Source organism: Capricornis sumatraensis, chromosome 8 (genome assembly GCF_032405125.1).
Source record: "Capricornis sumatraensis isolate serow.1 chromosome 8, serow.2, whole genome shotgun sequence".
In the NCBI taxonomy this organism is placed as follows: Eukaryota; Metazoa; Chordata; class Mammalia; order Artiodactyla; family Bovidae; genus Capricornis; species Capricornis sumatraensis.
In genome coordinates this window covers 107,906-135,417 of record NC_091076.1, presented here as the reverse complement: position 1 = coordinate 135,417, position 27,512 = coordinate 107,906, and the positions used below count along the sequence as shown (strand labels likewise).

Below are 27,512 nucleotides of genomic sequence, written 5' to 3'. Positions count from 1 at the left end.
TGAGACCCCCAGGCTGGGGAAGGGTCCCCAGACCACATCCCTAAATAGGCAAGGGGGCGTGGCTAACACAGGGCCTGACTTGGGTGTTAAGGGAAGTAGAATTTATAACCCCAAATAAGCCTCTTTGTACACTGATTATTTTAACGGGTTATTTTCAATTCTGAGGCTGAGTAGAAGTCAGCCTATGAGAGACATTTAATGAACTAGGCAAGCCTCCCTGTGAGGGTGCCCCTATTGCACCAGGGGGCTTCCCGTGTAGCTCAGTCGGTAGAGAATCTGCCTGCGGTGCAGGGGACTCGGGTTCGATCCCTGGGTTGGGAAGATCCCCTGGAGAAGGAAATGGCAACCCACTCCAGTATCTCTGCCTGGAAAATCTCATGGGCAGAGGAGCCTGGTGGGCTGCAGTCCATGGGGTGGCAGAGTCGGGCACGACTGAGCGACTAACACTATTGTACCAGGACCAGGGGCCGACCGCATTTCCTGGAAACTTTCATGGATGGAGGCGGCAAGGACTGACCTCTGCAGGAAGCCACCCTTATTTCTGTGCTTTTCGGGGTAACCTCCCCAGGGAGGCCTCTCCTGCCCACCACAGCCTCTCATCTTGAGCTCAGATGGCATTTGGGTGCTCAAATGGCATTCAGCATGTGGGGAGGTTGCTCAGCTTTTCTGGGTCCCTCCCACAGAAAAGAGGTATACGGGTTGGTAAACTGTTATTTTTCTCCTGTTAAATTGTCTTTTTATTATGACAGAGGGGAGTCCCAGCCGAGAACCTGGGAGGGTGGAAGGAAACCTCCAGCCCCTTCCAGCCTCTGGGAAAGGAGCCTCCCTCCCACTGACCCCGGTGTAACCTGACACTCAGCGGTTCATCCCTCTTCCTAAGACCAGCCCATTTCCACTTAGGAAACGGAACGGCCCAGGAAAAGGGAACTTAGGACAAATCGAAACTCCTGGGTAAAGGAGGGTCCCCCGAGTGTGTGCTGGTATTTGGACCACAGATACTCCGTCCCCAGCATGAACCGCACGTCCCAGCTCTTATTCACTGGGGCCCACGGTGCGGTGCCCCCAGCCTATGAGTTGCTCAAGGAGGAGCACGAGGTGGCCGTGCTGGGGGCGCCCCAGAGCCCGGCGCCCATGACGACCACGGTGATCAACATCCGCAGCGACACCGCCGTGCCCGACCACATCGTGTGGTCCCTGTTCAACACCGTCTTCATGAACTGGTGCTGCCTGGGCTTCGTGGCATTCGCCTACTCTGTGAAGGTGGGTGCGCACCTGGGGCGTCTCCAGAAAGTGCTGGGAGCCTGGAGAGGCCCAGCCCGGATGACACGTGGGGTTGGGGAGCCCCCGTGTGTTGTTGTGTGTGCATGTTGTGCGTGTGTGTGTGTGTGTGTGTGTGTGTACATGCAGGTCATGATGAGGCTGCAGGGGGGTGTGGGGATGACCAGGGTCAGCCTTCTGTCTCCTGGTGGGTGAGTGGCCAGTGAGGGGGCTGAGAGGAAGGGTGGGAGAGCCCTGGGCCTCCTGGAGAGGCTGACTGTCTGTGGGAAAGGTCATGGAGACCCCGGGAGGGGAGGAGCGCTCACCGGCCACAGTCGTGCTCAACTCCAGGGGACGGGCGGGCGTGGGTCCTCGCTGGGAGGAACGGGCAGTGGGGGGCCAGCCGGGGGGCCTGAGGCACAGGCCCCTCACCACCTCTCCTCCCCCAGTCTAGGGACCGGAAGATGGTCGGCGACATCACCGGGGCCCAGAGCTACGCCTCCACCGCCAAGTGCCTGAACATCTGCGCCCTGGTCCTGGGCCTCCTTCTGACTGTCGTCCTCATCATTGTTGTGTCCACCATCTCCCTGTGAAGAACCTCAGCTACTCCATTTTGTTAAAAGGAAAACTCCATTTTGTAAGGTTCCGGGAAAAAAGAAATCCCCTGACCTTACCCCACTGCCCACGAGCCAGTTGGACCCCAGATCAAAATCTCCTGACTTAACTCTCAGGAACTTGTGGTCTACCTTGACAATAGGGACCAGTCAAGAACCAACACACAACCCTTCGAAAGAAAGTGACCAATCAGACGTCCCCCTACCTAAAAATCCTTTTTTCCATGTATACTCCTTATATAAGCAATGAAACCCAGAGCTCGGGGCTCCTCCCTATAGCTACTGCGTCGGTATCGGTGGGAGCCCCAGGTCGAGCTTGGTAATAAAATCTCTCTTGCTTTTGCATCGGATATCGGCTCCCTGGTGGTCATTGGGAGATTTCGCGACTTGGGCATAACATTTGGGGCTCGTCCGGGTCTCCCACCGGCTCCACGGGAAGACCGATCCCGAGAGTCGTCTGCAGCTGGTAGGCTTTTTTCCGTCATTTTTTTTCATTTCTGACAGGGCCTATTTTCTGAGACCGGTATATGACTCAGGCGGACGGGCCAACGGGTCACCGGTGGGGGTCGTTGGGAGACGTCCCCAACCCTCTCGGAGGGGACAGAGAGCCCCTGTTCTCTGTAGATGATAGCGGGTCGCTCCCGCTGAATGGCCGGAGGCCGTCTTTCAGTTTTGCCTCTGGACTCCCAGAGGTGTCTTTCTCCTGTCTCTCTGTCTGTCTGTGTGGCTGTTTGTATTGTCTGTGTTAATTTACCAACATCTGACTGATCCCGGGATAATGGGGCAATGCCATTCTAGCCCCACACCTCTATCCCTGGTTACTGATAATTTTAAGGAGGTCAAGATGCGCGCTCATGACCTCAGTGTAGAAATTAAAAGGAATAAATTAATCACTTTTTGCAGCACAGAATGGCAGACCTTCCATGTAGGCTGGCCCTCAGAAGGCACCTTTGACTTGGAAACTGTACACCGAGTCTGAGATATCATCTTCCGACCGCGGATCGGACACCCTGACCAAGTTTCCTATATCATAGTATGGGAAAATATCATATTGCGCCTCCCTCCTCCTTGGGTAAAACCTTTTTTGCCTCAACAGGGATTTTCTACCGCTCAGGTGTTGGCGGCACGTGTAGGAAAGAACCCGAAGAATCCCAAGGAGCCTGAACCAATGGCGCCGCTATGCCCCATCTTGCAGGGGGAAGTTGTTAGGGGAAGCACACTGATTGAAACCGCCGACCCTGGCCAGGCCCCATAGTAACCCTTTGCATGAGTTGTTTTATGACAGGAGATCCTGATAAGGAATACGGAACTAATAAGCCTCCACCAACCCGAAGAGTTTGGGAAAGGTCCAAAGGAGACACCGCGTGTCCGTCCACTTCCCAGAACCACCATAAAACCCAACATTGTGGGCCACGCGGCAGAGCAGCTCTCCTGGGTTTCCTTACCCTGCTGCTCTCCATCCGGGTGCCCTTTCCCAATAAAGTCTCTTGCTTTGTCAGCACATGTGTCTCCTCGGACAATTCATTTCTGAGTGTTAGACAAGAGCCCAGTTTCGGGCCCTGGAAGGGGTCCCTCTTCCTGCAACAAATGGTGACTCTGGTGGGACTCTTCGCCGAGACTGACGTCCTGACCACTCGGGGCACTCAGGGGCCAGCTTGCCTGCCAATGGACCAGACCCAGCGGCCGCAACTGGGACCCTTTTGTCCCTGGTCTCCTCCTGACGTGGACAACTGGCCAGAGTGCCCTGACCGGTAAGGAACAAGAGACTTTACTGACCTCTCTCCCCTCCCCTCTCTGTCTCCTCTCCTTAACCCTTCCTATCCTTCCCTGTTTTTCTAGTCCCCCGGTCCTGGACACAGGAATCTGGTCGAAGGGCCCTCAGCCTGAGCTGAGGATCGGAGACTGATCACCTCCTCTTGGCAGAAAACTCGAACTCTGGCTCTGATTTCTGGTAGGGCCGAGTTCCAGTCCTCCCTTCTCCAGAGGCCCAGGGAAAAGTCCCGTAAGGCCTGGGTGTCTGTAGGTGGCAGGAGACGTCTGTAAGGCCACCCATTTCGCCCCCTCTCCCGCCTCCTCCCCCTTCTTTATCAACCTGGCTTCCTTTCCTCCCTTGAAATCTTTGATGTTAGTACTTGGATCTGAAGTTCCGTGTCTCTATAGGAGGTTTTCTGAGAGACTGTATTTTTGTATTTAAGGGCTTCCCTGGTGGAGCCGAGGTTAAAGCGTCTGCCTGCAATATGGGAGACCTGGGTTCGATCCCTGGGTTGAGAAGATCCCCTGGAAAAGGAAATTTTGCTTTGTCTGGCCACCATGTGGTTTAGACCTGCTGCCATTTTGTTAGAACTTGATTTTCTTTCCCTGTGCCTTGAGACCAGGGCTCTCAGGAACACTTATCTAGACCATCTCTAACTCCTGACACTGAGGAAAAGGGGAAAAAAGACTTGAAGCTACATCTTGCACTGTGTCTGTCTAAATATGTCTTGGTGTGTCTCTGTCTCTGGGTAATATTTTTGAGGTTAATTTGTATATGAGCTCTGTTTATTTGGCTTAAAAAAAGGTAAGCGCTTACAAGTAAAGTAATTCTAAATCAAACAATAAATTCCAGCTTCATGTGAACTGGGAAATATTCAGTGTTAAATACCTGATATTAATGTTTGTTCATTGGTCTATCTAATACAGACATGTCTTAGAGTAATTAACATTAAGTAGGACATATCAACAAGCTGAGTGATACACCCGTCAGCATTGACTAAATCTGACCAAATGTTCTAAACCCTTTTAACTGATCTTTTTGATAAAACTTCCTAAATAGAACTGTTTTGAAGTTCTTTTGATCTTTAGCTAATTTTGGGGTGCTTCAGAGGGCCCCTGGAACATCCCAAAGAGAGATATTAAACTGTGTTTATTTGGTTAAATTACATGGAAAAGATTATCCAATGAGTAATAAATCTGCTCATGTTTTAATGTATGGTAAAATTACTAATACAGATATCCTAGAAATTATATGGAGTTTTTAACATTCTGATATGTCCTGGTATTTTAATGGAAAACCTGATGACTTCACAAAAGTTAACAAAAGGACTGAATGAACCAGCGAACATGCTTATAACTTTTATGGTTTCTATCTGAAAAATTATGGGTTTAAATCATATGTTTTCAGGGAGTAGGGAAAATCTTCCTTTCAAACTAATTATGACAATACTTTGGTAAAATTAAACGTTATAAACAAAACAATTATATTTTCTATCTGACTCCTCCAAAAATTGGAAGTTCTTAGGTTTCCAGTAAGTTTATCAAATGAGTTAGGAAGGTTATCTCATGGGTACAAAAATCTCAAGAAATTTTTGAGACCTTAAAAAGGGAAGAATTCACCTAGATTTGTTAGGCAAAATCTGTGGTAAGCCTTTGGTGTGAGTTTCCCAGCCCTGTTTTATTTCAAAAGTTCAGTCTGAGACTCTATAAATGTTTCAGCAAAATAAAAAGCCTATAATCAATTATGGTTATAAAAATCATCAGACCAAAATTAGTGAGAACAGACCTATTTTGCAAACAAACTAGCCTTAATTTGGTTATATTTAATAAAAATAAGGGTAACTTTAAGGAGAAAAAATATTTCAAAATGTTAAATCCCAGTTTGTTAATGGAGGCCTGCATCTAGTAAGACTCATCTCTTAGACAGTTCTTTGCTGTTATGAGATGTTAAGGTAAAATTTAATTGAATTCTTGAAGAACGCCCTAAGTTTGTTTCTGAAGCTTATCTCAGTAAGCTATCTTTGGATGAAGATCAGATGCCTCATGACCTGCAACCAGGACTGGAAAAAGACATAATTTAAGGGACTGTCTCCAACCTGGATGGAAGGACTTTTTTTATCAGGAGAAACTACACTACGCCAGGATGAGAAGACGACGACATCAGAGGGAGACAGCTTCCCCGAGATGCGGGACCTGATTCGTATGATCATTTATATTTTCTTGGCTTCTTAGACCTTTGCACATAAGTCAAATGCTTTTCTATCATAGGCCTGATCCTATGCTAGTTTTAAAAATCAATCCAATTGTTGGGTTTGTGGCCAGTTATCTGTGTCTAGTTCTGAGTTACCTTGGTAAATTTCTCTACTACCAGACTCTAACTGGTTGGCCCTGAGAAAATTTACTTAAAAAAATTATAGTCATATTCAGGTCACTGTGATATTACTAGATAAGATCCCCTCACCGGGCCAATTAATAATGCCTGCTCTGACTCTGGCTATAAAGTTGAGCTTTTTTCTATTACCCAAGCTCAATCAGAACAAGAAAAGTTTCCACAAAGGAGAGGAAAATCTCCCACAATTATGGGATGGATTTATATAGATAACACCAGGCTACAGTAATTTAGGTTTAAAGTCTTCTCTGTGTTGGGGAAAAAAAAATTAAATCATACTAAAGATAAACAGTCTAGTAACACTAGAAAACTGGGCTATGTGCCTTATAGATTGTGCCAATATATAATTTCCATGGAAGATAAAGATTCTACAGGGCAGACTAAGTCAGATGACCTGAAGATATACTAGGCTACATCTAATGGAAGTTCTTAACATAAGTCTTACTTGTGACTTTACTGATACTTCTGGCTATGTTATTTGTATTTCACCTGTTTTAAAGAATTGCTGTTTCTTACACTGTCAAATGTGTGTATGGGGCTGTTAATAGAATAATATATAGTCCCATATGAGATCGATGATGGTGACAGTGTAACTCTAGATATGGAAAGAAGCAACAAGAGGGAATATTTTCCTGGACCAAGAAGCTAGTAAGACAGGTGGTCCAGAGAATTTTGGATACTGTTTTATGGCCTAGTCCAGTAACAGCACGTTGAGTGGGCTGTCAACAGAATCTTTGCCAAACCTGAGATTGGACATTCTCAGCTCCATGGGATAAAACGGTCATGAAGTGCCCCCCCCTCAAAATCATGGTCAAGTTTATGAGCAAAAAGGGGCTCTGCCAACCGAAGACTGACACTTGCCATCTGCATCTGCAAAGATTAAATCACGGCTGCTGCAACTGCCGACTCTCAACGCCCCTGAAAGGAGTTCAGGGTGAAAATCAGGATGAGGCACTCTGTGCTCTGGGAAAAACGGGCAGAACGGGCCTTCAGATAGTTAGATCTTTTCAGGAGAAGATTTTATGAGTCCCAGTTCTTCCATCTTCTCGTACCTAGAGAAACACTGACGTCATTAACAGTGAAATCTGCTTTGGCTATTAAGGAAAAGTTTACAATTAAAACTCAAAATAGAGTAGCTATGGTTCGGATATCCTGGGAAATAACTAGGTGATGCTATGGGTGTACTTTCAGGTTAGACCTTGTATCACTAAACACTTGAGTTTTCTGGGTCGTGTCAGGCTTGGATGCCACCATTTTCAAAACAATGTCTGCTGGAAGCTAGTAACCTTACTTTTTATAAAACTAGGCCACTGGCTACATGGCTACAAGTCTCCCTGAAGTGCCAGGTCCAGACTGGGTTTCAGGCCTATTCTAAAAAGAAATGAGATTTATGTTGTCTACTAAACTCCAGTTATCACTCCTCCAACTACTTCTAACTGGGTCTGTTACACCAAAATGGCAGACCAAGGGATCAGGATTTTAATCATATGAGACTCAGATCTAGAACTTGGAACTCAGAAATACTTCCAATTCAGTGTCTGTACTCCAAGTTGGGGCAGTCCTATGCCCCATTTTGACAGGAAGTTATCACAGTCATAGTTGCCTGAGGTGAAGTCACTCAGTCCTGTCCAAGTTTTTTCGACCCCGTGTACTGTAGCCCACCAAGCTCCTCTATCCATGGGATTCTCCAGGCAAAAGTACTGGAGTGGGTTGCCATTTCCTTCTCCAGGGGATCTTCCCCACCCAGGGATCGAACCCGGGTCTCCCACATTGCGGTTAGATGCTTTAACCTCTGAGCCACCAGGGAAGCCCATTGTTGCCTAGTTCCCTAAAATTAAACCTGAGCGGGACTCTGTGGGGCTCTGGATACAGATCTGTTCTGTGTTCTCCATTTCTTATCTGTAGGATATAGACTTTGTTCAGCCTCCTTGACATTCCCTGAATTCCAAATCCTGGATTCAAACAATTGCTAACCAGGGAAGGGAGGGGATACAAAAACAGAAACAATCAAAGGTTGGTACAGCCTCCAGACAGAGTCCTGGTTCCCACTCAAAGAAACACGCATAACAATGTCTTTGAGCCACCCCCCACCCCAGGTGGAAGATGGTAACTTCAGACTGAACACAAGATTCCTGGAGCACAGCCCTGTTGCCTCACCACCAACCAATCAAAAGGGGTCACAAACCCTGCAACCCTCACCCCAAATGTTGCCTTCTGTTTCCGGAGACCAGAGATGACCATCCTGTTAGGTCTCTTGTTTGGCCCTTGTCTATTTCATCTCTGAGAGGGGCCAACTAAATTGTTGTTACTACAAGGGCAGAAGCTGGTTTCAGATGTGGAAAACCCCAACTTAGATCAGGTAGAGAGAGAGACTTCTGCTCTGCGAGGCAGGCCTATGCCCGTGCACAGCAGGAAGAAGTTACAGAAGAAAGAGACCTCCGCCCGATTCCCAAGAAGTATCTTGAGTATGAAGTCTCTCAGGGGGCCTATGTGCTTCGTTAGGGGAAGAACGTTGTTTTCATGTGAATCACGCAGGGGTAGTCAGGGAGTCCCTGGCCAAATAAGAGAGGGACTGAGTCAGAGCAATAGAGAAAGATAAAAGTCTCAGAGTCGGTTTGAATCCTGGTTCAGTTCGTCTCCCCGGCTCACGACCCTCAGATCTTCTCTGGCCGGGCCCCTGACCACTTTACTCTTGCTGCTCACATTCGGACCGCGTCTACTAAGCAAGTTGATAAACTTTATCAAAGGCCGCATCAGCATGGTGCAGCTTATGGTGCTGACGTCCCAATATGCAGCCCTATCAAACCCACCCCTGGCCAAAGACGGTATAAAGCTAACCACAGACCACAACTGGGTCTGTCTTAGGGCCCTTGAGAAGGGGCAATGGAAGCCTAAGCTACTCCATCTTGTAAAAGAGCTCCATTTTGTAAAGTTCCGGGCAAAAAGACTTAGACTTTGGATATTATCCAACCTTGCCCCACTGCCCACGAACCAATCGGGCCTCAGGTTAAACCTCCTGACTTTACGTTCAGGAACGTGTGATTTACCTTGAAAGTAAAAACCAATCAGGAATCAACACACAACCCTATAAAGAGGGCAACCAATCAGATGTCCTCCAGCCTGAATATCCCCTTTACCTGAATACTCCCCATAGAAGAAGGCGGCCAATCAGATGTCCTCCAGCCTGAACACCCCCTTTACCTGAATACTCCCCATAGAAGAAGGCGACCAATCAGATGTCCTTTATAGAAGAAGGTGACCAATCAGATGTCCTCCAGCCTGAACACCCCCTTTACCTGAATACTCCCCATAGAACAAGGCGACCAATCAGATGTCCTTTACAGAAGAAGGTGACCAATCAGATGTCCTTCACCTGAACATCCCCCTTACCTGAATACTCCCTAGGTAAGCAATGTAACCCAAAACTCGGGGCTCCTCCCGATAGCCGCTGTGTCGGTGTCGGTGGGAGCCCCAGCTCGAGCTTGGTAATAAAAACTCTCCTGCTTTTGCATCGGATATCGGCTCCCTGGTGGTCATTGGGAGATTTCGAGACTTGGGCATAACAGTAAAATGGCTCTTTTCAAGAAGTCTGGAGAAAGTGGAGGCCTGGCCACAGAGCCAACCCACCCTGTCCCTAAGGAGGGGGCACAGCCCCAAGCCCAGGAACTGTCATGCCAGCACGCCCGCTCCCTCTGGAGCCACCCCAGGTCCCATGAGAAATGAGGGGGGAACGCGGGAGGCTCCTCGGGGCAGGCCACACGGGCTGCTGGGTGCTGACCTGCCCGGGAAGGACCCAAACCCCGCCCGGAGCGGGGACTCAGGACTGGGGGGCCAGTGCCCCTCAGAGGGGAGGCCTGTGCAGCTGGGGGGCTGGCGGTGGGGGCGGGGCTCCTCTGGGCCCGGGGCTGAGGCTGAGTGGGGCCTGGCAGGGGCCCCGAATGGGGACAGTGGGCGCTGCAGCAGGCTTGGGCCTGAGACCCCCAGGCTGGGGAAGGGTCCCCAGACCACATCCCTAAATAGGCAAGGGGGCGTGGCTAACACAGGGCCTGACTTGGGTGTTAAGGGAAGTAGAATTTATAACCCCAAATAAGCCTCTTTGTACACTGATTATTTTAACGGGTTATTTTCAATTCTGAGGCTGAGTAGAAGTCAGCCTATGAGAGACATTTAATGAACCAGGCAAGCCTCCCTGTGAGGGTGCCCCTATTGCACCAGGGGGCTTCCCGTGTAGCTCAGTCGGTAGAGAATCTGCCTGCGGTGCAGGGGACTCGGGTTCGATCCCTGGGTTGGGAAGATCCCCTGGAGAAGGAAATGGCAACCCACTCCAGTATCTCTGCCTGGAAAATCTCATGGGCAGAGGAGCCTGGTGGGCTGCAGTCCATGGGGTGGCGGAGTCGGGCACGACTGAGCGACTAACACTATTGTACCAGGACCAGGGGCCGACCGCATTTCCTGGAAACTTTCATGGATGGAGGCGGCAAGGACTGACCTCTGCAGGAAGCCACCCTTATTTCTGTGCTTTTCGGGGTAACCTCCCCAGGGAGGCCTCTCCTGCCCACCACAGCCACTCATCTTGAGCTCAGATGGCATTTGGGTGCTCAAACGGCATTCAGCATGTGGGGAGGTTGCTCAGCTTTTCTGGGTCCCTCCCACAGAAAAGAGGTATACGGGTTGGTAAACTGTTATTTTTCTCCTGTTAAACTGTCTTTTTATTATGACAGAGGGGAGTCCCAGCTGAGAACCTGGGAGGGTGGAAGGAAAGGAGCCTCCCTCCCACTGACCCCGGTGTAACCTGACACTCAGCGGTTCATCCCTCCTCCTAAGACCAGCCCATTTCCACTTAGGAAACGGAACGGCCCAGGAAAAGGGAACTTAGGAGAAATCGAAACTCCTGGGTAAAGGAGGGTCCCCCGAGTGTGTGCTGGTATTTGGACCACAGATACTCCGTCCCCAGCATGAACCGCACATCCCAGCTCTTATTCACTGGGGCCCACGGTGCGGTGCCCCCAGCCTATGAGGTGCTCAAGGAGGAGCACGAGGTGGCCGTGCTGGGGGCGCCCCAGAGCCCGGCGCCCATGACGACCACGGTGATCAACATCCGCAGCGACACCGCCGTGCCCGACCACATCGTGTGGTCCCTGTTCAACACCGTCTTCATGAACTGGTGCTGCCTGGGCTTCGTGGCATTCGCCTACTCTGTGAAGGTGGGTGCGCACCTGGGGCGTCTCCAGAAAGTGCTGGGAGCCTGGAGAGGCCCAGCCCGGATGACACGTGGGGTTGGGGAGCCCCCGTGTGTTGTTGTGTGTGCATGTTGTGCGTGTGTGTGTGTGTGTGTGTGTGTGTACATGCAGGTCATGATGAGGCTGCAGGGGGGTGTGGGGATGACCAGGGTCAGCCTTCTGTCTCCTGGTGGGTGAGTGGCCAGTGAGGGGGCTGAGAGGAAGGGTGGGAGAGCCCTGGGCCTCCTGGAGAGGCTGACTGTCTGTGGGAAAGGTCATGGAGACCCCGGGAGGGGAGGAGCGCTCACCGGCCACAGTCGTGCTCAACTCCAGGGGACGGGCGGGCGTGGGTCCTCGCTGGGAGGAACGGGCAGTGGGGGGCCAGCCGGGGGGCCTGAGGCACAGGCCCCTCACCACCTCTCCTCCCCCAGTCTAGGGACCGGAAGATGGTCGGCGACATCACCGGGGCCCAGAGCTACGCCTCCACCGCCAAGTGCCTGAACATCTGCGCCCTGGTCCTGGGCCTCCTTCTGACTGTCGTCCTCATCATCCTTGTGTCCACCGGCTCCCTGATGATCGTTCAAGCAATCTCGGAGCTCATACAGAACTACGGAGGCCACTAGTCCCTGCCCACAGCCCGAGGCAGTCACCCCTTTTTCCTACAGCCTATACAGGCGTGTGTCCACCAAGAAATAAAAGGAGGCATTTGTGTGTGAGGGCGCTGTGTTTTGACCTGGGGAGGGGTCCCTTGAGAGTCCCAGCCTGGCCGTGAGCCCGAGCCCACCTCCTCCCACCCCGCACTGTCCCACATGCTCTGAGGCTCTAGGCGGGGCCCGGCCAGTCCTCTGGCCCGGCGTGCCTGGGGCCTTGGGCTGGGGCTGCAGTTACTGGTCAGGGGGTTGGGGTGTGGGTTCCTCAAGGGCTGGGCGCAGAACACCCTCGGCTCTGTTGACAAAACAGAAGAAACCGCTCAGAAGCCTGCAAATAAGAAGATAGTTTGGCGCCTTAGGATTTGCAGTTGGAGAAATGCAGATTCGGGTGGCAAGTCAACTGTGCTCCAGGCAAGTCCAGAGGGCGGGGGTCACAACACAGCGAGGACGGTCCAGAGCACGGAGGTTCCAGAAAGGGGGCGGCGCCAGCAGGCCAGGGTCACGGCCGGCAGCTGACTGGTGGCTAACAGAGCTTTCCAGGGAGCGAAGAGCAGGAGTTCCGGGGGTCCGAGGGCGGCCCGGCCAGGACGCTGGTCAGTTCCGGCTCTCCTGGCGCCCAGCTCCCTCTCACACCCTGCGGCACGTCCCTCTCGTCACTGTCCTTCGCACGGCCCCGCAGGCCCCCTCTGCCGGGAAGGCCACAGGAGCACCGCGTCCACCGCTGCAGAGAGAGCCCCGTGCTGCTCAGCTAGAGGAGAGGCCCCTGCCCTGCCCTGCCCTCGACACCAGCCCCATCCTTCTTCTGCCATGGCCTCCAGACACGGGGGCACTCGAGGGGCAGGGCAGACCCGCCCACCCCCATCTGGGCCGGGGCGTGTAGAGGGGCGGCGGAGCCACCCCCTCGTCCCCTGACTCCTCATGTGGGTCCCCTCCCCAGTCTGTGCCTACCCCAGCCCCCTGACTGGGGGAGGCTGCGGGGAGGCTGCGATCCCAGGGTGGGCCAGGAGGGAGCCCCTCTCCCTGTGGGTCTGACACCCGTGAGCACGAGGGGCAGCACCAAGGAAGTCCTGGCGGAGGCTGGCAGGCACGCCCCTCAGGGTCGGGAAGGACTTCCTCCAAGGCGGGGGAGAGCCAGCAGCCGGCAAAGCCCTGGAGCTGGCAGGGGCGCTGCCCAGCGGCGCAGACCCCGCTGGGTGGGCTGGGGAGGCAGAATCTTCCCGTGCCAGCAGCAACAGGAAGGGGCCAGGGGCACGCCTGCCCACCCCCAGCCTGGGACTCATCTGCCCTGCTCTGCCCTCCCCAGGCTGGGACCAAACCTGGCATCTTAAGGAGCCCTGTCTTCTCAGTTCCTCTGAGGCCCAGTCCAGGCAAAGCAGAGGCAGGGCCTTCTCCCCACGGGCTCCTTGGAAAAGGGACCCCCTGTCACCCTGGCCCAGGGCTCCAACCTCCCCACTCTGTCCTCCTGCTCCCCCAACTCTTTCAGCCCAGCCCAGGTCACCCACAGCTGACAGAGGACACGGGACTGTCCCCTGGAACCAGGCCAGGATGTGGCTCCGAGGACCACAGCTGCTCACAGCCTGGCCGTCAGCTCCCAGAGCCGTCGAGGGAAGGTCCCTCAGTTTCCCCTGCTTGATGCCTCGGGCCTCCTGTGAATTTTCAGAAGGTCCGGAACACGGGCCTTTGCGGCTTGCACCTGGGGGCTTCCCACCTAGCAGGACCCTCACCGCAAATCGGTGAAGCTCAGGCGGGCTACACTCAGTGCCACCAGCCCTCAGGATTGCTGCCCACCTGAGAGGATGTGGGGACCCCCTAGGGCCTGCCAGGGTTGTGGGTTCACAGGTCAGGGGTCAGGGTCACATAGCTGTCCCCCTCGTCCCTGCCTGGGAGACCGTCCTTCCTGGACTCAGAGAGGCAGTCTGCCAGCCTCTCCTGCAGGACACAGCGTCCCTGAGGCTGAGCCCCTGTGCTCGCGTGTGGGACCCAAGAGAGAGTGGGCGACCTCATCCGAGTCACCGTCCTCCAGGGAGGATCCAGACCAGCCTGGCTCCCAGGGAGGGCCCAGTGGGGACTGGGCGTCCATCCCCTCTGAGTGCCAGGAGGAGGGGAACCCACTATGAAGAGCTGCTGACTTCCGTGAGAGCCGGGCAGGACTAGCCCTGGGACCCGAGTGAGCCCGGGAGAGCCTGGGTCCCCAAAGGGCGTGTGGACGGCTCACTCCCCAGCAGCAGCCTGTGGCTGCTGGACTCCTCCAGCCTCTCTGGGTGACACCCAGGACACCCTTGCAGGGCACAGCGGCTCCGCAGCTGGGGTGTGGCCCCCCACCCGCTCCCCCTGGGGCGTCAGAGACGGGGATACCTGTCCGGGTGTCTCTCCCCACACTGGGCTAGGAGGGCCCCCGTCTCCCCGTCTGCATCCCAGGCTCACAACAATGTCCCAGGGTCCCCAGTGTGTGCGAGGCCCTTCCACCCAGCAGGGCCTGCTGGTTTTGAGGGGAGGAAGGGGTCTTTCCTCTGGGGGTTCCTGTTGACCAGGGTGGGGTCACCAGCTCTGCTCTGGCCTTCTCAGTCAGCCCGCAGCTGACCGCTCTGGGCTCCCCAGAGGCCGCCAGGGTCACAGCAGTGTCCCCTCCGCAGGAGACATCACAGCAGCTTCACAGACAAGGGCACTTTATTGATTCAGCGGTTGACAATCTGTGTCTATAAACTGCTGCCTATGGGTTGGGAGCGGGGCGGGCCCATGCCTCGGGTGCAAAGCCACCAAGGACGGTGGAGGCCCTGACAGCGGCTAGTAGCCTCTATTTTTCATTATCTCCAAAGCCGTACGGTAGACTGCCACGTAGATGAACACGAGAACAACGATCGATCCAATGGTCAGAAAGATGCCCAGGACCAGGGCCCAGATGTTCAGGCACTTGGCGGTGGAGGCGTAGCTCTGGGCCCCAGTGATGTCGCCGACCATCTTCCGGTCCCTAGACTGGAGGAGGAGAGGTGGTGAGGGTCCAGGGACCGCCAGGCCTGTGGCTCAGGCCCCCCCCTGCTGGTCCCAGTCACCCGATGGGCCCTCACACTCCCGTTCCCTGGAGTCTGAACAGGACAGTGGCAGTGAGACCCTCTCCTCTTGGGGCCTCTGTCTGTGTCCTCACAGAGAGTCAGCCTCTCCAGGAGCCCCAGGGCTCAGCCTCCCTTTCTCAGGCCCCTTCACCGGCCAGTCACCCACCAGGGGCCAGGGTCCTTGCAGCACCTCCCTTGTTTCCGGACCAGACTCGAGTTCTGAAGCTGAGTGTGAAGGCTGCGCCTTCCCTGATGAGGCTGGGAAGGAGGCCGTCTTGGCATGTGAGAGACACAGACCCTCAGCTCCACCGCATGTGAACCCAGGCAGCCTCGCCATGAGTCTCACTGGGAACGATCCCCCAAGCCACACACACACACACACACACACACACACACACAGCACACACACCCAAAGAGCATGCACACAGACCCGCACACACGGGGGCTCCCCAGTGCACGCACCATCCGGGCTGGGGCATCTCCAGGGGCTCCCCAGTGCACGCACCATCCCGGCTGGGGCGTCGCCAGGGGCTGCCCAGTGCACGTGCCATCCGGGCTGGGGCGTCTCCAGGGGCTCCCCAGTGCATGCGCCATCCGGGCTGGGGCGTTTCCAGGGGCTCCCCAGTGCACGTGCCATCCGGGCTGGGGCGTCTCCAGGGGCTCCCCAGTGCATGCGCCATCGGGCTGGGCCTCTCCAGGCTCCCAGCACTTTCTGGAGACGCCCCAGGTGCCCACCCACCTTCACAGAGTAGGCGAATGCCACGAAGCCCAGGCAGCACCAGTTCACGCAGATGGTGTTGAACAGGGACCACACGATGTGGTCGGGCACGGCGGTGTCGCTGCGGATGTTGATCACCGTGGTCGTCACGGGCGCCGGGCTCTGGGGCCCCCAGCACGGCCGCCCCGTGCTCCTCCTGAGCGCGTCTGTGTAGGGGATCGATGTGCTGAGTGTACAGGGAAAGGCTGAGAAATGAGTTCCCCGTTTTGTAGTCTGAGATGCCAGTGGATTTCAGTGGGCGGTCCCATTCTGGGTGAGTTTTTATTTCTCAGTACTTTCTGTCTCCTTTTGTTTCTGAATTGGTTGCATTGTCTGGGACCTTGTTGGGTGGAACAGATGCCTGAGGCCTCAATGTGATTTTATGGCCCCAATTCTCTCTGGGTGGCACTGCTAGTGCCAAGGTCCTGCCAGCAGCCCTTCCGGCTAAACAGAGGCCTGGTTTCCAACCCGGGGAGATCACTGGAGCTGATCATTAATCAGATTATCGAAGCGAGACTTTGTCCTTTTCTTAACTGTGGTGAAACACACGGAAAGCTGACCGTCTCGGCCGCGCCCGTTCACACTGTGGGGCAGCCGGCAGCACCGTCCGCCTCCGGGACCTGCTCCCCCTCCCAGAGGGACACTCTGTCCCCGGAAGCACTCACTCCCCTCCGCTGCCCTCCTGCAGCCCCTGGCCCACCGTCTACTTCCTGTGTCGGTGAGTCTGACCCCTCCAGGGTCCTTGTGTGAGTGGAGTCAGACAGGATGTGTTGTTTGGTGACTGGCTGACTCCTCTGAGCATGTTGTCCTCAAGGTCCATCCACACTGTGGCGTGGATTCCCTTCCTTCTGAAGGCTGAATAATACTCATTTGACTTGTTTTAAGGATCCCTCTAGGCAAGTTGGTAACAATTGATTTTTACACTGCTCCTTCTCATTCAGAATAAACAACAGTGTTTTAGGCAGCTTTTGGTGTTTAATATGTTTTATAGCTATTATTCCAATTTCATTTGATGTGAAGAATTCTTTAGTCTGAATGTCAGCCCAAGGGTGTGTGGCCAATGAGGGAAGCTGCTGCTGCTGCTAAGTCGCTTCAGTCGTGTCCGACTCTGTGCGACCCCATAGACGGCAGCCCACCAGGCTTCCCTGCCCCTGGGATTCTCTAGGCAAGAACACTGGAGTGGGTTGCCATTTCCTTCCCCAATGCTTGAAAGTGAAAAGTGAAAGTGAAGTTGCTCAGTCATGTCTGACTCTTAGCGACCCCATGGACTGCAGCCCACCAGGCTCCTCCATCCATGGGATTTTCCAGGCAAGAGTACTGGAGTGGGGTTCCATTGCCTTCTCCATGAGGGAAGCTACATTTTGCCATAATTAGAGACTCACTTTCATCTTTCTAGCAGAGATGAAGCCAGAAAAAACATACTGCACATCATGATTCCATGTTTGCAGAACTCTTTATAGATAGCGTTTTCCAGTTTTGTGTTCAGTTCAGTTCAGTCGCTCAGTCGTCTCCGACTCTTTGCGACCCCATGAACCGCAGCACGCCAGGCCTCCCTGTCCGTCACCATCTCCCGGAGTTCACTCAGACTCATGTCCATCGAGTCTGTGATGCCATCCAGCCATCTCATCCTCTGTCGTCCCCTTCTCCTCCTGCCCCCAATCCTTCCCAGCATCAGGGTCTTTTCCAATGAGTCAACTCTTTCCATGAGGTGGCCAAAGTATTGGAGTTTCAGCTTTAGCATCAGTCCTTCCAGTGAAAACCCGGGACTGATCTCCTTTAGAATGGACTGGTTGGATCTCCTTGCAGTCCAAGGAACTCTCAAGAGTCTTCCCCAACACCACAGTTCAAAAGCATCAATTCTTCGGCGCTCAGCTTTATTCACAGTCCAACTCTCACATCCATACACGACCACAGGAAAAACCATAGCCTTGACTAGACGGACCTTTGTTGGCAAAGTAATGTCTCTGCTTTTCAGTATGCTATCTAGGTTGGTCATAACTTTTCTTATAAGGAGTAAGTGTCTTTTAATTTCATGGCTGCAGTCACCATCTGCAGTGATTCTGGAGCCCCCCAAAATAAAGCCTGACACTGTTTCCCCTGTTTTCCCATCTATTTCCCATGAAGTGATGGGACCAGAAGCCATGATCTTCGTTTTCTGAATATTGAGCTTTAAGCCAACTTTTTCACTCTCCTCCTTCATTTTCATCAAGAGGCTTTTTAGTTCCTCTTCACTTTCTGCCATAAGGGTGTTGTCATCTGCATATCTGAGGTTATTGATATTTCTCCCGGCAATCTTGATTCCAGCTTGTGCTTCTTCCAGTCCAGTGGTTCTCATGATGTACTCTGCATAGAAGTTAAATAAGCAGGGTGACAATATACAGCCTTGATGTACTCCTTTTCCTATTTGGAAACAGTCTGTTGTTCCATGTCCAGTTCTAACTGCTGCTTCCTGACCTGCATACAGATTTCTCAAGAAGCAGGTCAGGTGGTCTGGTATTCCCATCTCTCTCAGAATTTTCCACAGTTTATTGTGATCCACACAGTCAAAGGCTTTGGCATAGTCAATAAAGCAGAAATAGATGTTTTTCTGGAACTCTCTTGCTTTTTCCATGATCCAGCGGATGTTGGCAATTTGATCTCTGGTTCCTCTGTTTTTTCCAAAACTAGCTTGAACGTCTGGGAGTTCATGGTTCACGTATTGCTGAAGCCTGGTTTGGAGAATTTTGAGCATTACTTTACTAGCATTTGTGATGAGTGCAATTGTGCGGTAGTTTGAGCATTCTTTGGCATTGCCTTTCTTTGGGATTGGAATGAAAACTGACCTTTTCCAGTCCTGTGGCCACTGCTGAGTTTTCCAAATGTGCTGGCATATTGAGTGCAGCACTTTCACAGCATCAGCTTTCAGGATTTGAAATAGCTCAACTGGAATTCCATCACCTCCACTAGCTTTGTTTGTAGTGATGCTTCCTAAGGCCCACTTGACTTCACATTCCAGGAGGTCTGTCTCTAGGTGAGTGACCACACCATCGTGATTATCTGGGTCATGAAGATCTTTTTTGTACAGTTCTTCTGTGTATTCTTGCCACCTCTTCCTAAGATCTTCTGCTTCTGTTAGGTCCCTACCATTTCTGTCCTTTATCGAGCCCATCTTTGCATGAAATGTTCCCTTGGTATCTCTAATTTTCTTGAAGAGATCTCTAGTCTTTCCCATTCTGTTGTTTTCCTCTGTTTCTTTGCATTGATCACTGAGGAAGGCTTTTTTTTATCTCTCCTTGCTATTCTTTGGAACTCTGCATTCAGATGGGAATATCTTTCCTTTTCTCCTTTGTTTTTCACTTCTCTTCTTTTCACGGCTATTTGTAAGGCCTCCTCAGACAATCATTTTGCTTTTTTGCATTTCTTTCCCATGGGGATAGTCTTAATCCCTGTCTCCTGTACAATGTCACGAACCTCATTCCATAGTTCATCAGGCACTCTATCAGATCTAGTCCCTTAAATCTATTTCTCACTTCCACTGTATAAATCATAAGGGATTTGATTTAGGTCATACCTGAATGGTCTAGTGGTTTTCCCTACTTTCTTCAATTTAAGTCTGAATTTGGCAATAAGGAGTTCATGATCTGAGCTACAGACAGCTCCCAGTTTTGTTTTTGCTGACTATATAGAGCTTCTCCATCTTTGGCTGCAAAGAATATAATCAATCTGATTTCGGTGTTGACCATCTGGTGATGTCCATGTGTAGAGGTTTCTCCTGTGTTGTTGGAGGAAGGTGTTTGCTATGACCAGTGCGCTCTCTTGGGAAAACTCTATTAGCCTTTGCCCTGCTTCATTCCGCATTCCAAGGCCAAATTTGCCTGTTACTCCAGGTGTTTCCTGACTTCCTACTTTTGCATTCCAGTCCCCTATAATGAAAAGCACATCTTTTTTGGGTGTTAGTTCTAAAGGGTCTTGTAGGTCTTCGTAGAACCGTTCAACTTCAGCTTCTTCAGCGTTACTGGTCGGGGCATAGACTTGGATTACCGTGATATCGAATGGTTTGACTTGGAAACGAACAGGAAGGGGATCAGAGGGCAGACAGACTGAAAACCACAATCACAGACAACTAGCCAATCTGATCACATGGACCACAGCCTTGTCTAACTCAACGAAACTAAGCCATGCCGTGTGGGGCCACCCAAGATGGACGGGTCATGGTGGAGAGATCTGACAGAACGTGGTCCACTGGAGAAGGGAATGGCAAACCACTTCAGTATTCTTGCCTTGAGAACCCCATGAACAGCACAAAAAGGTAAAAAGATAGGACTCTGAAAGATGAATTCCTCAGGTCGTTAGGTGCCTAATATGTTACTGGAGCTCAGTGGAGAAATAAATCCAGAAAGACTGAAGGGATGGAGCCAAAGAAAAACAATACCCAGTTGTGGATGTGACTGGTGATAGAAGCAAGGTCTAATGCTGTAAAGAGCAGTATTCCATAGGAACCTGGAATGTCAGGTCCGTGAATCAAGGCAAGTTGGAAGTGGTCAAACAGGAGATGGCAAGAGTGAATGTCGACATTCTAGGAATCAGCGAACTAAGATGGACTGGAATGGCTGAATTTAACTCAGATGACCATTATATCTACTACTGTGGGCAGGAATCCCTTAGAAGAAATGGAGTAGCCATCATGGTCGACAAAAGAGTCCGAAACGCAGGACTTGGATGCAGCCTCAGAAGTGACAGAACCGTCTCTGTTCGTTTCCAGTTTCGCGTAGGTGCAGCTAATAGATGACTTCACGGTTACATCCAAAATGAGATGGCATCGCAATGCCCAGACCCATTAGAGAAAATCAGGCAGAACAGTGAAACTTTCTTCTAGGGTTCAGAAGAGAGATGCTGACTGTATCTAGATATTCTGTTACTCTCCGTCTCTTTGATACGGTTTCATTGTTATCTTACTGTCTCCCATCTGTTTCGCAGTAGAATTGACATGTGTGCCAATTCCAGTGCTGGGTAGGATTAATTTGTGTTTGGAACATGAATATGATACATGGGAATAGGTTTAAATGTTTTGGGTCATATAGTTAGCCATCAAAGCCAAGGTCTTAGTCGCTCAGTCATGTCCAACACTTTGTGACCCCATGGACTGTAGCCTGCCAGGCTCCTCTGTCCATGGAATTCTCCAGGCAAGAGTACTGGAGTGGGTTGCCATTATCTTCTTCAGGGGATCTTCCTCACCCAGGGATCGAACCCAGGTCTCCTTGAGCCATCTTGATCCACCAGGGAAGCCCTGTAATTAGCCATGTTGAGTATGAAAAATCTCACCCTTTCAATAAGGTAGAGTTTTCAAAACAAATTTCAGATTTGCTACCATTCTGGGGCTTCCTCTGTGGCTTGGTGGTACAGAATCTGCCTGCCAGTGCGGGAGATGAGAGTTTGATCCCGGTTGGGAAAATCCCCTGGAGGATGAAATGGCAACCCACTCCAGTACTTTTGCCTGGAGCATCCCATGGAGAGAGGAGCCTGGTGGGCTGCAGTCATGCAGTCACAGAGAGCTGGACACAACTGAGCCACTGAGCATAAAAGCCTTTCTCTCCTTGGCTGCTCTGCCAGCCCTCCGCATAGCTGAAGTTCCCAAGGGTGGAGCATTTGGCCAGCAGGATGCTGGGGGAAGGAGCCTCCTGTCTGCTCTAGGTAAGAAGAGGGCATTCCCAGGTGGCGCTAGGTCCATAGGGTCGCACAGAGCCAGACACGACTAAAGTGACTTAGCACGCGTATTGGATTCAATTGTCGACAGGTATTGTTGTTTAGTTCCCAAGTCATGCCCAACTCTCTGGGACCCCATGAACTGCAGCATGCCAGACTCCCCTGTCCTTCACTATCTCCCTCAAACTCATGGGTATTGAGTCGGTGATGCCACCCAACCACCTCATCCTCTGTTGCCCCCTTTCCTCCTGCGCTCAATCTTTCACAGCTTCTGGGTCTTTTCCAATGAATCGGCTCTTTACATTAGGTGGCAAAGTATTAGAGCTTCAGCTTCAGCATCAGTCCTTCCAACGACTGCTTTATTCAGGTATAAACTGCTTTATAAAAGGGTGGGGACAAGGGCAGGGCCATGGCCTCAGGGGCAGGACCAGCAGTGGACAGGGGGCCCCGTGGGGCGCCTGCCAGGGGCAATAGCCTCTGCTATCCTGCACAAACTACAAAGTCCTCTGGTGGCAGTCAGGTGTGCACACGCAAGAACAATCACCCTGATGGTCAGAAGGAGGCCCAGGCCCAGGGCGCAGACGTCCAGGCACTTGGCAGTGGAGCGTGGCTCTGGCCACCATCTTCTGGTCCCTAGACTAGGGGAGGAGAGGTGGTGAGGGTCCAGGTGACAACCAGGGGCCGTGACTCAGGGGCCCCCCTGCTGGACCGCAGTGCCCATCCTTCCCGATGGGCACCCACCCCTGCCCATCCCCTAGGGCCTGAGCAGGCCAGTGCCCAGTGGGCCCCCCCCTCCTGGGGCCTCCATCTCTTCCTCCCAGACTCTCAGCCTCCCCAGGAGCCCCGGGGCCCACCCTCCCTCAGCTCAGGCCCCTTCGCCGGCCACTCACCCACCAGGGAGCAGTGTCCTCACAGCATCTTTCTGTCTTCTGGACCAGACTCGAGATCTGAATTTTTCTGAGTGTGAAGGATGTATCTTTCCTAACGAGGCAGGGAAGGAGGACGTTTTGGGACAGTGGAGACATAGACACCCTCCCCCCCAACCCCTTGGGCACCCACGCCTTGCCTTGGTTGCACTGGGCAACCAGTCTCTCACTGGGAGGCCCCCCAGCCACAGCTTTCAGAGTTCCCTATTTTGGATGTAAAACCCCAGCCCCCCAAATCTGTCTCAGCACCTAGGTGGGGACTGTGAGTCCCAACACAGTTTCTGGTCGGTGTGGAGCCCCTGGCTGTACTCTTCACGTGTGGAGTTCTGCTGGTCCAATCCTCTCCCAGTCCTCAGACTCCATGTTAGGAACTGTTGGTGTTTACCATCCGGAGGCAGGCTGGGTCTCATTTAAAAACTGAACTGGATCTCGAAGTGAGTTACTGCCAGTTTAAGCTGGACTGGGTCTAGTGCAAGTCCTACTGGGAAAGCAAAGCTTGCAAGTTAGAAAAACAAGCAGCAAAACCTGGTAGTGCAGATTAAGCACTTGAGAGCTGTTACACCATTTGCCTCCTGACCTAAGGACTCACATGTTAGGGTAAGGTGATTATAGAATTGGTTACATTGACTCCAGATTGCTCCTCAAACCCAAGAAAACTGAGCAGCGAGGTACACCACACACACGCACAATCTGCATCTCAGAGGCAAGTTCTTTTGAGGTATTAGTTCGTCTCAGAGAGAACCCAAGGGTTAGATATAAGAAAGGAGCTCGCCACCTGCCGGCACAACTGTTTATTTATATCTAAGAACTGCTGCCCCAGAAGCTGTGTACATCACAAAAATGGCGAAGTCTCAGTAAACAACCTAGAATAGAATGGTCATTTGCGAGGGATATTCCAAACAGACAAGATCGCCTAAGGGGTGGGCCTGAAAGCAGATTTCCTGAGTCAAAGAAGTTGAACGGAGCATGTGCTTCCTGCTGTAACAAGCCCGCTCTGGCTGCTGTAGAGGGAAGGCAGAGCGGCTGCGCTAATCCAGGGGAAGGGCGCTTGACTCGGCCTCAGTGGCGCTGAGATTCTGCCCATCCTGGAATTGGGACCAAGCGGATTTGGTGTGAGGGGCAGAAGGGGCAGGGGAATGGGTGGAGCTGGATGGGTGAGGGAGGTATAATTAAAGCCCAATAGATTAAAACGCCTTTAAGAAATGAGTAATACAAAGATTAAGGCACATCTGATACAGCTTCTTGAAGGGCTGCTCAAAGACTTACAGGCAGAGGATAAGCTGGCTCTGATGAGAGAAAGAAGACGACGTGTCTCGTCGCTCACATCCTCCAGCGGCAGGTAAAGGGTGCAGAAAAGGACCATCACACAAGGTGGCCGGTGGCCACCGCCTGTGCCGGGGGCGGGGACTGGGCAGAGGGCACAGTGGAGCGGATGCCTGTGTTCCCCCAAATCCCTACTGAAACCCTAAAGTGATGGTATCAGGAGGTTAGAAGGTCGCGAGGGTGGATCCCTCCCTCAGCTCCTCCACCAGTGAGCAGCAGGCTGTCTGCAATGAGGGCCCATCCACGCTGGCACCCTTATCTCAGACCTTCAAGCCTTTAGAAAAGTGAGAGATGCATTTCTATGATTTATGAGCCACTGGTCTGGGCACTAGCTATAGCAGTCCCAACTCAGACAGCAGGTTTGGGAGCCTGAGGTCTCCCTTAGAGGAGCAGGCTGGAGCACCCAGGAGCCCTCCTCCACGGAGCGGGCACTTGGTCATATCAATCTGAGTCAGTCAGTCAGTTCAGCCGCTCAGTCGTGTCCGACCCTGCATCCCCATGGACTGCAGCACCCCAGGCCTCCCCGTCCATCACCAACTCCTGGAGCTGCTCAGACTCACGTCCATCGAGTCGGTGATGCCATCCAACCATCTCATCCTCTGTCGTCCCCTTCTCCTCCTGCCTTCAATCTTTCCCAGCATCGGGGTCTCTTCCACTGAGTCAACTCTGCATCAGGTGGCCAGAGTATTGGAGTTTTAGCTTCAGCATCAGTCCTTCCAATGATTACTCAGACTGAGTTCCTTTAGGATGGACTGGTCTGATCTCCTTGCAGTCCAAGGGACTCTCAAGAGTCTTCTCCAGCACCACAGTTCAAAAGCATCAGTTCTTTGGTGCTCAGCTTGCTTTATGGTCCACCTCTCACATCCAATCTGGCCCTTAACATACACGTGATTTGCAGGCACACAGACGCTGCTGGGCCGTCTGGAGGGAGGTGAGACCAGGCTTAAGACATAAAAAGCTCAGCCGCCACAAAGAGCTCTGGACTGGGGAGGAAGAAGCAACCAGCCTGAGCGGCAGCTGCCTGCCAAGGGGGAGGAGGGCTCCCTGCAGCCTCCAAGAGTAGGGCCCGGGCACAGCCCGCCCCCCAACACGTGCACCCCCAGCTTTCTCTCTCCACACTCCGTTTTCTCCTTGGCACTGTCCAGTTCCACCTGGACGTGGCCTCCTTCCTCCCACCGGCACTCACGGGGACTGTCATATCCGTAAGGCTGGACACGGGTGATCAGACGGTGATCTGGGCGTTGCCGAGGACAGCAGAAGCCAAGGCGGCACCCAGCCCCAGCGGCCCTGACCCGGCGCCGCCCCGCGCTTTTGTCCGCGGGGGAGGGGGCTCTGGCGGGCAGACCGCAGCCACCGCGTGCCTGGGCCGGCCGCCTTGGATGGGGGCCTCCCAGCTGGACCCCAGCGTAGGAGGCGCTCCGGCGGCGCCCCAGCGCCCGGCAGCCGGCGGGGTAGCGTTTCCCGGCGAGGGGGGAGCCCTCTGAGGGGCGGGGCTCCCTGCGGGCGGGCGGTGGGCTCGCGGGCGCGGCGGGCGGGGCGGCGCTCGGCCGGCTGTCATTTGTCGTTATATTTAGCGGCGGGCCGGTCAGCCGGGCGGCGGCGGGGGCTATAAGCGGCGGGGCGCCCACCCTCGAAGCAGGAGTCCGCGCGAGGAGACGGCGCTGGAACCCATGGACACGTCGTACCCCCGCGAGGACCCCGGGGCCCCGACGCCCCGCAGGGCCGACGGCAGCGCCCACACGGCCCTGGCGCTGGGGGCGCCGCGACCCCCACCTCGAGACCACTTGATCTGGTCGGTGTTCAGCACCCTCTACCTGAACCTGTGCTGCCTCGGCTTCCTGGCGCTGGCCTACTCCATCAAGGTGGGCCTGGGGTGCTTCGTGGGGGCCCAGGGGCATTTCGTGGGGGCTGCTTATTAAGCCGGGGTGCAGGAGGACTCTGCGGGCTGTGCTCAGCCTGACTGTGGGGAGAGGCCTGCCTCCCACGAGGGCTTCTGACTGCTGTTCAGAAAAATGAAAGGGGGGGGGTCTAGTCTGTCCCAAAGGACCCAGGGTAGATCGGGCCTATCCCAGGGGAGCCCCTTCTTTCAAATGGGGCTTTTCACACGTTAGCATAGCTCCCTAGCTTCAGCTCCTGCGGTGGCGGCCTCCCAGCACCACTGAGGACTCCTACCCTTGGGAGTCCTGGAAGGACTGGCTTGGGATGGCCACTGAGTCCACTGACTGGAGTGGGAGGGTGCAGAGGCTCCCTTCAGCCCCACCTTGGGCTGAACCCTTTACCACCCAAGACCCCCCAGGGAAGGTCAGGCCCATGTGTCCATCTGGGGGCAGTGAAGGGAGTGGGTCCAGCCAGACAGCACCCCCTCAGGCCTCTCCCCTCCAGCCAGGTTTTGGGTCCAGCATGGGCCCCTCAAGGTGCGGACCCAGGGGCTGCCTGGGGTGGGGGTGGCGGGGCCCTCAGTGCCCGCAAACCTGTGGAGCCCTGGCTCTGCTGCTGCTCCGCAGGCCCGAGACCAGAAGGTGGCCGGAGATCTGGAGGCAGCCCGGCGTCTCGGCTCCAAGGCCAAGTGCTACAACATCCTGGCCACGATGTGGGCGCTGGTGCCACCGCTCCTGCTCCTGGTGCTGGTGGTGACCGGCGCCCTGCACCTGTCTCGGCTGGCCAAGGGCTCCGCCGCCTTCTTCAGCACCAAGTTCGATGACGCCGACTATGACTGACAGGCCGGGCCCTGTCCCTGTCCTGACCAGGGACCCCAACCCCAGGGCTCTACCCCAGCCCCCTGGAGCCCTGACCGTCTACAGGGCTGAGGCCCACCCCCACCCTAGCCCGGGCACCTAACACTGACTCTGAAGGTCTTCCGCTCGGGCCTCAGGGGCTTCCCCTCAGCTCGATGCCCCCAGTTCCCTAAGCCCCGGCCCTCAGGCCAGCTCCTCCTTCTCCACTCACCAGGCTCGGCTGTTCAATTAAAAGGACCTGGTTCCACAAAGTGCCTTCTGGGACTGTTCCTGGCTGGGGCTGGGGAGGGCGTCTTCCTGAGGGGAGCTACCCTAGGGACCACCGCAGCCCAGTGCCCCTGGACCGCCCTCAGCATCCGCGGGGGCCCTCTGTCCCGCTGGCTTGGCCGTGCCCTGACTGTCCCCTTTGTGCAGGCACCAGGCAGCCTGTGGCTTCTGGGCGGAGGCGCCTGAGTATTTTAGAATGAAGTTGGGGAACTTGGGCTTTTGATCTCTGCCACGCTGTGGTTTAGTGGCCTCTCTTCCAGAACACGTGTGGTGAGTCTCTGAGTCCACGTGTGTGCCCATCCTCGAGTCAGCGTGTGTGCACGCGTGTTAAGGGGAGTCCCTGGCCAGTGAGATCCGCCCTTGCCCTGCATGTTCCTGCCCGTGGCTGGGCCTGTGCTGCCCTTGTCTTTGTCACGCTGTCCTCCTGACCTCACACTCCTTTAATTCTGATTGATCTCCGTCCCAGCAGTGGGCTCCCTCCCTCCTGGATCGGGGGGGCTGGAGAGAGACACACAAGCAAATAGGCACGGTCACACCACCATCTGTGCACACGCCCATCACACACACATGCACAGGAGCACCCCCCACACGCACAACTGTACAGAGAGGGACACTTGGGGTGTGGACATTTGTAAGTGTCTCTGGCACACGTGCCTGTTCTCGTATCATTCTACCTTCCTATGCAGTCCCCTACCAGATCCAGAGAAGGGGTTGCTAAACACGTACGCACACTCTGTGTGGCTGGGGGCGAGGCCCTTGGGGCCTTGCTGTGGCCAGGCCAATGACAGGGCAGGCTGATTGCAGGGGCCTTAACCACAGGGCGGCTCAGGGCTTTGAGCACCCCACCCATAGTCCCTTCCCACCCGGCCTGGGCTGGGGGTGGAGGTCTCT

General features: G+C 53.9%; 3 protein-coding genes, 1 long non-coding RNA gene and 1 pseudogene across 7 annotated transcripts; 3 read left to right on the top strand and 2 right to left on the bottom strand.

The window, feature by feature from the left end:
* The first annotated feature begins 898 nt into the window (after positions 1-898).
* LOC138083005 (interferon-induced transmembrane protein 3-like) lies at positions 899-2,185 on the top strand. The gene is made up of 2 exons (XM_068976554.1): positions 899-1,260; positions 1,707-2,185. The coding sequence occupies exons 1-2, from the start codon at positions 1,012-1,014 to the stop codon at positions 1,848-1,850; spliced, it is 393 nt and encodes a 130-aa protein (XP_068832655.1). The 5' UTR covers positions 899-1,011; the 3' UTR covers positions 1,851-2,185.
* An 8,681-nt stretch (positions 2,186-10,866) lies between these two features.
* LOC138084042 (interferon-induced transmembrane protein 3-like) lies at positions 10,867-11,939 on the top strand. The gene is made up of 2 exons (XM_068978114.1): positions 10,867-11,216; positions 11,663-11,939. The coding sequence occupies exons 1-2, from the start codon at positions 10,968-10,970 to the stop codon at positions 11,852-11,854; spliced, it is 441 nt and encodes a 146-aa protein (XP_068834215.1). The 5' UTR covers positions 10,867-10,967; the 3' UTR covers positions 11,855-11,939.
* A 2,608-nt stretch (positions 11,940-14,547) lies between these two features.
* On the bottom strand, positions 14,548-17,076 carry LOC138082771 (interferon-induced transmembrane protein 1-like; annotated as a pseudogene).
* IFITM5 (interferon induced transmembrane protein 5) lies at positions 16,252-26,595 on the top strand. 4 transcript variants are annotated; one of them, XM_068978118.1, is made up of 3 exons: positions 16,252-16,406; positions 25,256-25,481; positions 26,124-26,595. In XM_068978118.1, exons 2-3 carry the CDS (start codon positions 25,290-25,292, stop codon positions 26,334-26,336), a joined length of 405 nt encoding a protein of 134 aa, XP_068834219.1. In that variant the 5' UTR covers positions 16,252-16,406; positions 25,256-25,289; the 3' UTR covers positions 26,337-26,595. The 4 variants fall into 4 exon arrangements, with proteins under 4 accessions (XP_068834219.1, XP_068834216.1, XP_068834218.1 ...); XM_068978115.1 differs by having other exon boundaries at positions 25,194-25,481; XM_068978117.1 differs by lacking the exon at positions 16,252-16,406 and adding an exon at positions 21,323-21,358 and having other exon boundaries at positions 25,194-25,481.
* LOC138084045 (uncharacterized) lies at positions 21,780-22,854 on the bottom strand. Its single transcript, XR_011145198.1, has 3 exons — positions 22,546-22,854; positions 22,261-22,351; positions 21,780-22,008 (listed from the first exon to the last, which is right to left on the bottom strand). It is a non-coding gene; the product is annotated as an uncharacterized lncRNA (long non-coding RNA).
* Positions 26,596-27,512: the final 917 nt, after the last annotated feature.